Here is a 12500-nt window from a genome sequence, read left to right as displayed (position 1 = left end):
ACAATTAAAGGTCAGGAAATGAAATGAAAATCGCTTATTGTCTTCAATGAATTGTCTTCGCTTATAGGCTTCAATGAAGTTACTGTGAAAAGCCCCTAGTCGCCACATTCCGGCGCCTGTCCGGGGAGGCTGGTACGGGAATCGAACCGTGCTGCTTGACTTACTATAAAAGCAGTGATTTAGCCCAGTGAACTAAACCAGCCCCTAATACTGAATTTAACAGGAAATGTAGAAGAGTCTCAAAGATAACCAGGACGCGCGTGAATGAGCTGTCATTTTGAAACTGCAATTTATTCTGGACTATAAAATTTCTGCGCCAGACAATTTCCTGAGTGTAATTCACACCTAGACCCACTTTCATTACAGCCACTCTGTGCCAAAAGTCTTTCCTTATCCCATCCTCCAGGTCCACCTCCCACTTCCTCGACCGATGCCATCCCTCAGCAAACCGGATCAGCAAATTACTTTATGAATCCCTCTCCTCACACAACACACCCGACCCTTGCTGCAATACCCTTCTGAACTTCCAGGTTTCTGACCCTCCCAGTAATTACCAACATTCCTGGTCCCCACGGAACATCAGGATAAACATAAAACAGCTGTGCTATATGGTTATCGAGGCCATTCAGTCCATCGACCCTACACTGACTCTGAAAGAAAATTCTGCCCAATCCCACTCCCCCGCATCCCCATAACCTTGCACATTCTTTTAAGACACCAATCCAATTCCCTTTTGAACACCTCAATGGAACCTGCCCCCACCACCCTCTCAGGAAGTTCGTTCCAGACGCCAACCACCCTCTGGGTGAAAACATTTCTCCTCGCATCACTGCCAATCCTTTTACCATAATGAATCCCTCTCCTCACACAACACACCCGACCCTTGCTGCAATACCCTGCTTGGTTTGCACTGGAGTGCTGAGCTTGTGGCATTTGAGTGCTACAGTGAGAGTTTGGTGACTGAGGGAGTTAGGTGAGGAGGGAGTAAGGTGCTCCTTACATTTCATTTCCTATATTTATCAAAGAGCGTGAAGGGAGCCAGGTGTTTAGAGAGCAGCTGACTGGAAGCAGAGTCGGAGGGCGGAGGTCCAGTTGGTCCACGGGGCAGCTACTTCTGTAAAGTAAGAGGGGATGGAGGCTAGGGCAGTTGCATGCTCCTCCTGTAGGATGTGGGTGGTGAGGGATACCACTGGTGTCCCCGCTAACTATACCTGCGGGAAGTGCACCCAACTCCAGCTCCTCAGAGACCGTGTTAAGGTACTGGAGCTGGAGTTGGATGAACTTTGGATCATCCGGGAGGCAGAGGGGGTTATAGAGAAGAGTTACAGGGAGGTAGCCACACCAAAGGTACTGGACAAGAGTAGCTGGGTTACAGTCAGGGGAAAGAAAACTAACAGGCAGATAGTGCAGGGATCCCTCGTGGCCGTTCCCCTTCAAAACAAGTATACCGTTGGAAGGCCCCAGCGGCCAGGTCTCTGGCACTGTCTGGCTCTGGGGCTCAGAAGGGAAGGGGGGAGCATAGAAAAGCAATAGTAATAGGAGATTCAATGGTTAGGGGAATAGATAGGAGATTCTGTGGTCGCGAGCGAGACTCCCGAAAGGTATGTTGCTTCCCGGGTGCCAGGGCCAGGGATGTCTCTGATCATGTCTTCAGGATCCTGAAGGGGGAAGCCAGAAGTCGTGGTGCACATTGGTACCAACGATGTAGGTAGGAAAAAGGGTGTGGAAGTAATAAACAAGTTTAGGGAGTTAGGCTGGAAGTTAAAGGCCATGACAGACAGAGTTGTCATCTCTGGTTTGTTGCCAGTGCCACGTGATAGCGAGGCTAGGAATAGGGAGAGAGTGCAGTTGAACATGTGGCTGCAGGAATGGTGTAGGAGGGAGGGCTTCAGGTATTTGGATAATTGGAGCTTATTCTGGGGAAGGTGGGACCTGTACAAGCAGGACGGGTTGCATCTGAACCAGAGGGGCACCAATATCCTGGGGGGGGAGGTTTTCTAGTACTCTTCGGGAGGGTTTAAACTAATTTGGCAGGGGAATGGGAACCGGATCTGTAGTCCAGCAACTAAGGTAGATGATAGTCAGGACGCCAAAGCACGTAGTGATGCAGTGGGGAAGGTAACAATGGCAAAGGAGAGTACTTGCAGGCAAGGAGATGGGTTGAAGTGTGTATACTTTAATGCAAGAAGCATCAGGAATAAGGTGGGTGAACTTAAGGCATGGATCTGTACTTGGGACTACGATGTGGTGGCCATCCCGAAAACGTGGATAGAAGAGGGGCAGAAATGGTTGTTGGAGGTCCCTGGTTATAGATGTTTCAACAAGATTAGGGAGGATGGTAAAAGAGGTGGGGGGTGGGTGGCATTGGTAATTAGAGATAGTATAACAGCTGCAGAAAGGCAGTTTGAGGGGGATCTGCCTACTGAGGTAATATGGATTGAAGTTAGAAATAGGAAAGGAGCAGTCACCTTGTTGGGAGTTTTCTATAGGCCCCCCAATAACAGCAGAGATGTGGAGGAACAGATTGGGAAACAGATTTTGGAAAGGTGCAAAGGTAGTAGTCATGGGCGACTTCAACTTCCCAAACATTGAGTGGAAACCCTTTAGATCAAATAGTTTGGATGGGGTAGTGTTTGTGCAGAGTGTCCAGGAAGCTTTTCTAACACAGTATGTAGATTGTCCGACCAGAGGGGAGGCCATATTGGATTTAGTACTCGGTAATGAACCAGGGCAGGTGATAGATTTGTTAGTGGGGGAGCATTTTGGAGGTCGTGACCACAATTCTGTGACTTTCACTTTAGTAATGGAGAGGGATAGGTGCGAGCAACAGGGCAAGGTTTATAATTGGGGGAAGGGTAAATACAATGCTGTCAGACAAGAATTGAAGTGCAGAAGTTGGGAACATAGGCTGTCAGGGAAGGACACAAGTGAAATGTGGAACTCGTTCAAGGAACAGGTACTGCGTGTCTTTGATATGTATGTCCCTGTCAGGCAGGGAAGAGATGGTCGAGTGAGGGAACCATGGTTGACAAGAGAGGTTGAATGTCTTGTTAAGAGGAAGAAGGAGACTTATGTAAGGCTGAAGAAACAAGGTTCAGACAGGGGTCTGGAGGGATACAAGACAGCCAGGTGGGAAATGAAGAAAGGGATTAGGGGAGCTAAGAGAGGGCATGAAAAATCTTTGGCGGGTAGGATCAAGGAAAACCCCAAAGCCTTTTACACATATGTGAGAAATATGAGAATGACTAGAGCGAGGGTAGGTCCGATTAAGGACAGTAGCGGGAGATTGTGTATTGAGTCTGAAGAGATAGGAGAGGTCTTGAACAAGTATTTTTCTTCAGTATTTACAAACGAGAGGGGCCATATTGCTGGAGATGACAGCGTGAAGCAGACTGATAAGCTTGAGGAGATACTTGTCAGGAAGGAAGATGTGTTGCGCGTTTTGAAAAACTTGAGGATAGACAAGTTCCCCAGGCCTGACGGGATATATCCAAGGATTCTATGGGAAGCAAGAAATGAAATTGCAGAACCGTTGGCAATTATCTTTTCGTCCTCGCTGTCAACAGGGGTGGTACCAGAGGATTGGAGAGTGGCGAATGTCGTGCCCCTGTTCAAAAAAGGGAATAGGGATAACCCTGGGAATTACAGGCCAGTTAGTTTTACTTCGGTGGTAGGCAAAGTAATGGAAAGGGTACTGAGGGATAGGATTTCTGAGCATCTGGAAAGGCATTGCTTGATTAGGGATAGTCAGCACGGATTTGTGAGGGGTAGGTCTTGCCTTACAAGTCTTATTGAATTCTTTGAGGAGGTGACCAAGCATGTGGATGAAGGTAAAGCAGTGGATGTAGTGTACATGGATTTTAGTAAGGCATTTGATAAAGTTCCCCATGGTAGGATTATGCAGAAAGTAAGGAGGCATGGGATAGTGGGAAATTTGGCCAGTTGGATAACAAACTGGCTAACCGATAGAAGTCAGAGAGTGATGGTGGATGGCAAATATTCAGCCTGGAGCCCAGTTATCAGTGGTGTACCGCAGGGATCAGTTCTGGGTCCTCTGCTGTTTGTGATTTTCATTAACGACTTGGATGAGGGAGTTGAAGGGTGGGTCAGTAAATTTGCAGATGATACGAAGATTTAGTGGAGTTGTGGATAGTGAGGAGGGCTGTTGTCGGCTTCAAAGAGACATAGATAGCATGCAGAGCTGGGCTGAGAAGTGGCAGATGGAGTTTAACCCTGACAAGTGTGAGGTTGTCCATTTTGGAAGGACAAATCTGAATGCGGAATACAGGGTTAATGGTAGGGTTCTTGGCAATGTGGAGGAGCAGAAAGATCTTGGGGTCTATGTTCATAGTTCTTTGAAAGTTGCCACTCAAGTGGATAGAGCTGTGAAGAAGGCCCATGGTGTGCTAGCGTTCATCAGCAGAGGGATTGAATTTAAGAGCCGTGAGGTGATGATGCAGCTGTACAAAACCTTGGTCAGGCCACATTTGGAGTACTGTGTGCAGTTCTGGTCACCTCATTTAAGGAAGGATGTGGAAGCTTTGGAAAAAGTGCAAAGGAGATTTACCAGGATGTTGCCTGGAATGGAGAGTAGGTCATACGAGGAATGGTTGAGGGTGCTAGGCCTTTTCTCATTAGAACGGAGAAGGATGAGGGGCGACTTGATAGAGGTTTATAAGATGATCAGGGGAATAGATAGAGTAGACAGTCAGAGACTTTTTCCCCGGGTGGAACACACCATTACAAGGGGACATAAATTTAAGATAAATGGTGGAAGATATAGAGGGGATGTCAGAAGTAGGTTCTTTACCCAGAGAGTAGTGGGGGCATGGAATGCACTGCCTGTGGAAGTAGTTGAGTCGGAAAAGTTAGGGACCTTCAAGCGGCTATTGGATAGGTACTTGGATTAGGGTAGAATAATGGAGTGTAGGTTAACTTCTTTAGGGCAGCAGGTAGCATTGTGGATAGCACAATTGCTTCACAGCTCCAGGGTCCCAAGTTCGATTTCGACTTGGGTCACTGTCTGTGTGGAGTCTGCACATCCTCCCCGTGACTGCGTGGGTTTCCTCCGGGTACTCCGGTTTCCTCCCACAGTCCAAAGATGTGCAGGTTGGGTGGATTGGCCATGAAAAATTGTCCAAAATTCCATGATTAACCTAGGACAAAAGTTCGGCGCAACATCGTGGGCCGAAGGGCCTGTTCTGTGCTGTATTTCTCTATATAATTCTGAACCTGTGGCCTTCAGTTCTTTGCAGCCTCCTGAGGGGGAACAGTTTCTCCCTCCACCTCCATCAGGATCTTGAACACCTCTGTCAAGTCTCCAACTATTTGATGGAAACCAAATAAACTTAACTAAATAAACGGAGGGACAAATGAACCCTTAAAGGGTGCGAAAGAGCACGGAGGGTATTTCCGTGAGCCGGCCGGGACTCTGGCTTCCAAGGGGGAGGTTTGGGACTTGGAGGCAATGTGAAATTCCACCCACGTACCCCAAGCAGGGCTACGCTCCATCAAGTCTCCTCTCAGTCTTCTTTCCTTCAAAAGGAAAACAGGTCCAACCTTTCCAATCCATCCTCATAGCTACAGCTCTTTATCCCTGGAATCATTCTTGTGAATCTCCTCTATACTCTCTCCAAAGCTTTCCCATCCTTCCTCAAGTAAGGTGCCTAGAACTGGATGCAGTCTGCATTGCATATGTTGTGTTGCCCTATTATGTATTTTCTTTTAATCCCTTTTCTTCCCATGTACTGAATGATCTGCTCGCAGACAGATACTTTTCACTGTACCTCGGTACACGTGACAATAAACAAATCCAATCCAATCCAGATGAGGCCTAACCCGTGTCCCAAACAAGTTCAACATGACCTCCTTATTCTTGTACTCAATGTCACTCTCGCTGGTCTACCCTCTATACCCATCCTAGCTCCCTGGTCTACCCTCTATACCCATCCTAGCTCCCTGGTCTACCCTCTCTACCCATCCTAGCTCCCTGGTCTACCCTCTATACCCATCCTAACTCCCTGGTCTACCCTCTATACCCATCCTAGCTCCCTGGTCTACCCTTTATACCCATCCTAACTCCCTGGTCTACCCTCTATACCCATCCTAGCTCCCTGGTCTACCCTCTCTACCCATCCTAGCTCCCTGGTCTACCCTCTTTACCCATCCTAACTCCCTGGTCTACCCTCTCTACCCATCCTAACTCCCTGGTCTACCCTCTCTACCCATCCTAACTCCCTGGTCTACCCTCTATACCCATCCTAGCTCCCTGGTCTACCCTCTCTACCCATCCTAACTCCCTGATCTACCCTCTCTACCCATCCTAACTCCCTGGTCTACCCTCTATACCCATCCTAACTCCCTGGTCTACCCTCTATACCCATCCTAACGCCCTGGCCTACCCTCTCTACCCATCCTAACTCCCTGATCTACCCTCTATACCCATCCTAACTCCCTGGTCTACCCTCTATACCCATCCTAACTCCCTGGTCTACCCTCTCTACCCATTCTAACTCCCTGGTCTACCCTCTATACCCACCCTAACTCCCTGCTCTACCCTCTCTACCCATCCTAACTGCCAGGTCTACCTATCTGTCTAATTCTGCCTTCAGGAAATTCAATGACCCATCCTCCATTGCTCTCTGGGTATGAGACCCTAATCAAAATTCCCAACCCTTCCTTAAATGGGAGACCCCTTATTTTTAAACGGTGTCACCCCCAGTTCCCACTCTCTCCCACATTGGGAAATATCTTTCCAGCACCACTCTGTCAAATTCCCTCAGGATGTTTCAATAAGACCATCTCAGTCTTTCAAACCCCGGTGGATACAGGCCCAACCCATCCTATTTTTTACTAATATTTCTACTAGTGAGTGAGAGTAGGTATGGAAGGCTCGACCTATCACAGCAGTGGAAGGAAGTCACCAACATTTGAATGAATGCTTGCCAGAGGGGCGGGGTTGGCATTCAGCACGGGGTAGTTGGGTTGTGATGGGGCTGGTGTTCAGCTCTCAGTGGGTCCAACCACCTTCAAAGATATCTGTGAACCCCCCTCCTCCCCCCACACCACAAAATCTCGCTCTACTCCTGCACTTTCTAAAATTCTCCCCTTTATGTCATATTACGCCTCTTCGTCCAACCTGAAATGTATCATCGTGTCCTTGTGTTGAATTTCATCCACCTTGTGTCTGCCCAGTTGTCTAGAAACAATAGACACAGGCTCTTGTAGAGGTTTGAGTTCATAAAGGGTGTGGAAAAGGCCGATCACGTCTGACTAATTGAACTGAATCTTTCGAGCAGTAGCGGGAGAGGCTGATGTGGGTGTATATGGATTTTAAAACATTTGACAAAAGGGAACACAGAAAAGGCAGCTCGACGAAATTGAGGCTGGTGGAAGAGCAAGCTGAATGTCAGCACGGACAAATAATTGGCGAGAAGACAAGAAACATTGTTCAGACTGGAGGATGGTAAACAACAGGGTGTTCCCCAAGGGTCAGTGATCAGAGCACTGCTTTCGTGACAGATATAAATGACTTTATTTTTCTAGCTTTTCTAGTGAGCATCAAGCAGCAGCAGCCAGAGCAGGTGGAGATGCTTAGGTGCAATATTCAGTTAGCTTGATCAGCAGTGTGTCAAATCCAACTTCAGAGCAGCATTCCTACGGGTTTGAGATATTCTTTGCTCTGTGGTTTCCCTCCCACCATGAACTGAATGAATCTGCACAAATTAATTTCATATGGAAACCAAAGGAACCGTTAAACGTAGCAAACCAGACATTTAAATCCAGACAGTGTCAGTTTCCAAAAACTACATGTTTAAAAACCCTCAACGACTGCCTGATGCTTCCCATTCGAATGACCTCCCCCCCCCCTCTCCCCAAATTATCCAACCAATCATTTCCTTAGCATGACCTCAATAACCAGGGGCAGCACGGTAGCACAGTGGTTAGCACATTTGCTTCACAGCTCCAGGGTCCCAGGTTCGATTCCTGGCTTGGGTCACTGTCTGTGCGGAGTCTGCACATCCTCCCCGTGTCTGCGTGGGTTTCCTCCGGGTGCTCCGGTTTCCTCCCACAGTCCAAAGATATGCAGGTTAGGTGGATTGGCCATGATAAATTGCCCTAGTGTCCAAAATTGCCCTTATTGTTGGGTGGGGTTACTGGGTTATGGGGATAGGGTGGAGGTGTGGACCTTGGGTAGGGTGCTCTTTCAAAGAACCAGGCAGACTCGATGGGCCGAATGGCCTCCTTCTGCACTGTAAATTTTATGATTCTATTTTATAACCCACAATAATTAACACACTCCAATAAAAATATACTGACACAGGTCATCACAGTTAATCAGAAGAACTGATCTTACCAGACGTACTCCACCCTACACTGTGCTGGCCCGTTCACACAAGTAATTACAAGATTAATTTTTTTAAAGATCACAGTGGTTAGCACTGCTGCCTCACAGTGCCAGGATTCCAGATTTGATTCCTGGCATCGGGTGACTGTCAGTGCAGATTCTCCCCGTATCTGCGTGGGTTTCCTCCGGGTGCTCCGGGTTCCTCCCACAGTCCAAAGATGTGCTGGTTAGGTGGACTGGCCGTGCTAAATTGTCCTTAGTGTCCAAAAAAAGAGGTGAGGTGGGGTCACTGGGATACGGGGATAGGGTGGAGGTGTGTGTTCAGGTAGGGTGCTCTTTCGGAGGGCTGGTGCAGACTCGATAGGCCGAATGGCCTCCTTCTGCACTGTAGCAAATCTATCGTTCTATTAAGCTTAATTCATCCCTAGCCATTCACATGTGACACAGAGAACCTTGCAATATTGCAAAATCAAACGCATTATGTATTTTAGTCACAGCAAGCTGCAGGGTAAATGTGCTCTGCCAGATTAATAATTCAAGACTCAAACTACTTCAGCTTCCTGTCGAACAAAATTGCAACAGAATCAATACAATTTCTGCTATTTCCTCTCCACCCAACCCATCGTTAATAATTGGTTCAAAATCAAATTTCACCAGAACCCATTAAGTGTTACTCAGCAGATCTGTGAATCTCACGTGCTGCCTGCTCAGGCAGAAATATGGGGCCATTGCAAACAATATTGCCATTCTTACCACAGTGGGTTGTCTCCAGACAGTCTGCTGACAGTGCCTTACAGCTCCACATTCGGAGGCAGTCTTTACATCATGACACCAAAAGCTTGGCCCTTCAGCACATCGTTCCTTCCCCAGGAGTGGATTGGCCACAGCTAACAAGGAGAAAAAGCAAGCGTTTTGTAATTCACTTCAGAAGCAATTATAACCACAAACTGGAGGGACATGAAGGGGTGAGAAACAGGACAGACTGCACAAATCAGGAGTAGGCCACATTCGCCCCCTCGAGCTGCTCCCCACATTACTGCCTACCCCCAATAATCTTTCACACCCCTGCCTAACTAGAATCTACTTAGCTCTGCGTTTGGCCAGTTCAGGAACGGCATTTTCTGGGCTTCAAGCCCGGTCCCAGGGTCTACAGAAGCGTCAAAGGCACAGAGAAGGCGCAGAGGAGGCACAGCAGAAGAAGATGTCAAGGATCAGTAAGAAAACGGCCGTTAAAAAAGCAGCTGAGGGCCCATCGGGGAATGGAGAGGTCACCATGGAAAAAGGAGGCTGGAGCACCGGGGGAGGCCGCATTGCTTACGGCTGAAGAAATAACCAAGGTGATGGCTGTGCTGGTGGAGAGAGGCGATTTCCCCGGTGACGACGGTGGTGGCGAGCGCAGTGGCGGAGATGCGGGAGCAAGGGGAGGCACTGAAGGAAGTGGAGGAGACATTATTGCAGCACGGTGATCAACTTACCTCGATGGGGAAGGAGATGCGGAAGGTGATGGAGATTAACAAGGATCCGCGAGGAAAATTGGAAGACCTAGAAAACAGATCCAGGCGACAGAATTTGAGGATTGTGGGGCTGCCCGAAGGAGTTGACGGGCCGAGGCCGACGGAATATTCTGCCGCGATGCTGGCGAACTATTGGGGGAGGGGGAGGATCCCTCCCGATACGAACTGGATCGGGCTCATCAGTCGTGGAGGCCTGTACCAAAGGCGAGTGAGCCACCAAGAGTAGTGACTCTGTGCTTCCGTAGGTACAGCGTGAAGGAGAAGGTCCTGTGCTGGGCCAAGCAGAAGCGGGTGGTGCAGTGGGCTGGAGCTGGTATACGCGTATACCAGGACTTTACGGTGGAGCTGGCGAGGAGGCGGGCTGCCTTCAACCGGGTGAAGAGGGCAGGTTAGCAAGGTGCAGTGCGGCACTGTATATCCAGCGAAGCTGAGGGTGACGTATAAGCTCAAGGACTTATATTTTGGAACAGCGGAAGAGTTTGTGAAGGCAGAAGGACTGTGGCAGAATTGAGAAATTGCCGATGTAACCTCTTATGTTCTTTTTTGTTTCACTGCGTGCGAGTGTATGGGCTAAAGGAGCTGATGGTGTATATATTTGGACAAGGGAAGTGATGGGACCTGCACTCGAAATGAGGGCTCTTTGGGGTGGAGGTGGATATGCGGGGTTTGTGTGCTAAAAGGGGATTTCTGGGGTTTCCTAGGGCTGGACAAGGGGGAAAGGTACCCGGGAGGGGCCTCCGCGCTGGCCGGTTTAAACCGGCCAGTGAACGGGAGTGAGTTGGGGGGAGGGGCTGCGGCCATCGGAGCCTGGCGGAACAGGGTCTGAGGGGTCTAGCCGGGGTGGAAAGTTGGGGGGAAGGAACCGACGTTGGGGGGAGGAGTTTTACATGAGGCAGTGGACGGGAGGAGTTGGGGGGGGGGGGGGGGGGGAAACGGGGGAAGAGTTTACAACTCTTGGGTATCACGTACGGTACTCTTTCAGAGGTTGGATGCCGTTGAGTGTGGGTGGTGGGGGGGGGGGGGGGGGGGGGGGGGGGGGGGGGAGAGGATGGGATTGTTGTTATAGTTAAGGGGATTGATTTTGTATTTGTTACCGATTACTGTCTGTGGGTGGGGTGTGAATTTTGGAGGAAAATGTGAAATGGAGAATAAAAACATTTAAATAAAGACATTTTGAGGGTGGGTGATCCAGTCCCCCAATCCTCAGAGACTAAAATTCTCCTCATCTCTTAAACCAGTGACCCCTTTTTTCTTTTTAAGATGTGGAGATGCCGGCGTTGGACTGGGGTGAGCACAGTAAGGAACAGGACCTTCTCCTTCACACTGTACCTACTGTCCATATTTTTAAACGTTCACCCCCAGTTCCACTTTCTCTCCACAGCCACCCCTCAGGATCTTAAAGGTTTCAATCAAATCACCTCTTACTCTTCTAAGAGGATACAATCCGAACCTCTCCAACCTTTCCTGATGAGACAGCTTGCCCATTGCAGTTATTATTCTGGTAAACCTTCTCTGAACTGTTTCCAACGCACAGTAGCGGTCTGCTCTGCCATCAATATGATCGGAGCTAATCCTCTATTGCAACACCATTCTTCCACGCTCCCCCCATATCCCTTTCGAGTCTAGAAATATATTTATTTCTGAAATATATTCACTGATTTAGCCTCCACAGCCTCCTGTGCCAGAGAATTCCAGTCAAATAAGATGGCCAATACTGTATACAGTACTCCAGGTGTGGTCTCACCAATGCCAGAGAGAGAGGGTCACACAGCACAGAAACAGGCCCTTCGGCCCGCCATGTCTATGCTGACCATCAAACAACAATCTATACTATCCCATTTTCTGCACTTGGTCCACAGCAAACTCAGCTTTGACGATTGAAATGCTCATCCAGACGCTTAATTGTTGTGAGAGTTCCTGCCTCCACCACTCCCTCCGGCAGCACGTTCCATATTCCCACCTCCCTCTCCGGCAGCACGTGGATTGGCCATGCTAAATTGCCCATAGTGTCCTAAAAAAGGTTGGGGGGGGGGGGGGGTTGTTGGGTTACAGGTATAGGGTGGATACGTGGGTTTGAAGAGGGTGATCATGGCTCGGCACAACATCGAGGGCCGAAGGGCCTGTTCTGTGCTGTACTGTTCTATGTTCTATGAAACAGGAGCACCCGGAGGAAACTCACACAGACATGGGGAGAACGTGCAGACTCACAGACAGTGACCCAAGCCGGGAATTGAGGTTGGGTCCCTGGAGCTGTGAGGCAAAACCACTGTGCCACCGTGCTACACATGAAGGCAAGCATTCCATATGCCTTCTTTACCACTCTATCTACCTGTGCTGCCACCTTCAAGGAGCCATGGACTTGTACACCAAGTATGTTTGTTCCTCAACACTCCCTCGGACCGACCATTTATTGTGTATCCCACCCTGATTAGATCTCCCAAACTGCACCACCTGGATATTTGATGCAGATCCTGAGTGCCTTGAGCTATTTATTTTCATAGTTGCCCGCTTCTGTTGAACTGACCTGCGTAGAGCTTAGCAATGTCAACATTTCCACACCTTTAACACTTTCCAATGTGCATCAGATTGTGTTAAACTTGGGGTGCTGTGATTGGCTGGGTGTGAGCATTCCACATCAG

The 12500-nt window shown here is 48.8% G+C and overlaps 1 protein-coding gene across 1 annotated transcript in view; it reads right to left on the bottom strand.

Moving 5' to 3' along the window:
- Window positions 1-11751, bottom strand: part of LOC119956248 (prosaposin) — a 51424-nt gene extending 39673 nt beyond the window's left edge. The window contains exons 1-2 of the mRNA XM_038783282.1: window positions 11693-11751; window positions 9101-9269 (exon numbers count right to left, since the gene is read on the bottom strand). Coding sequence (XP_038639210.1) covers window positions 9101-9269; window positions 11693-11751 — 228 coding nt within the window. The remainder of the gene's footprint in view (window positions 1-9100; window positions 9270-11692) is intronic.
- Between the last annotated feature and the right edge of the window lie 749 nt (window positions 11752-12500).

The sequence above is a fragment of the Scyliorhinus canicula genome, chromosome 22 (genome assembly GCF_902713615.1).
Source record: "Scyliorhinus canicula chromosome 22, sScyCan1.1, whole genome shotgun sequence".
NCBI lineage: Eukaryota > Metazoa > Chordata > Chondrichthyes > Carcharhiniformes > Scyliorhinidae > Scyliorhinus > Scyliorhinus canicula.
Note: the sequence above shows the minus strand (reverse complement) of the source record. Positions and strands in the feature narration are given on the sequence as shown.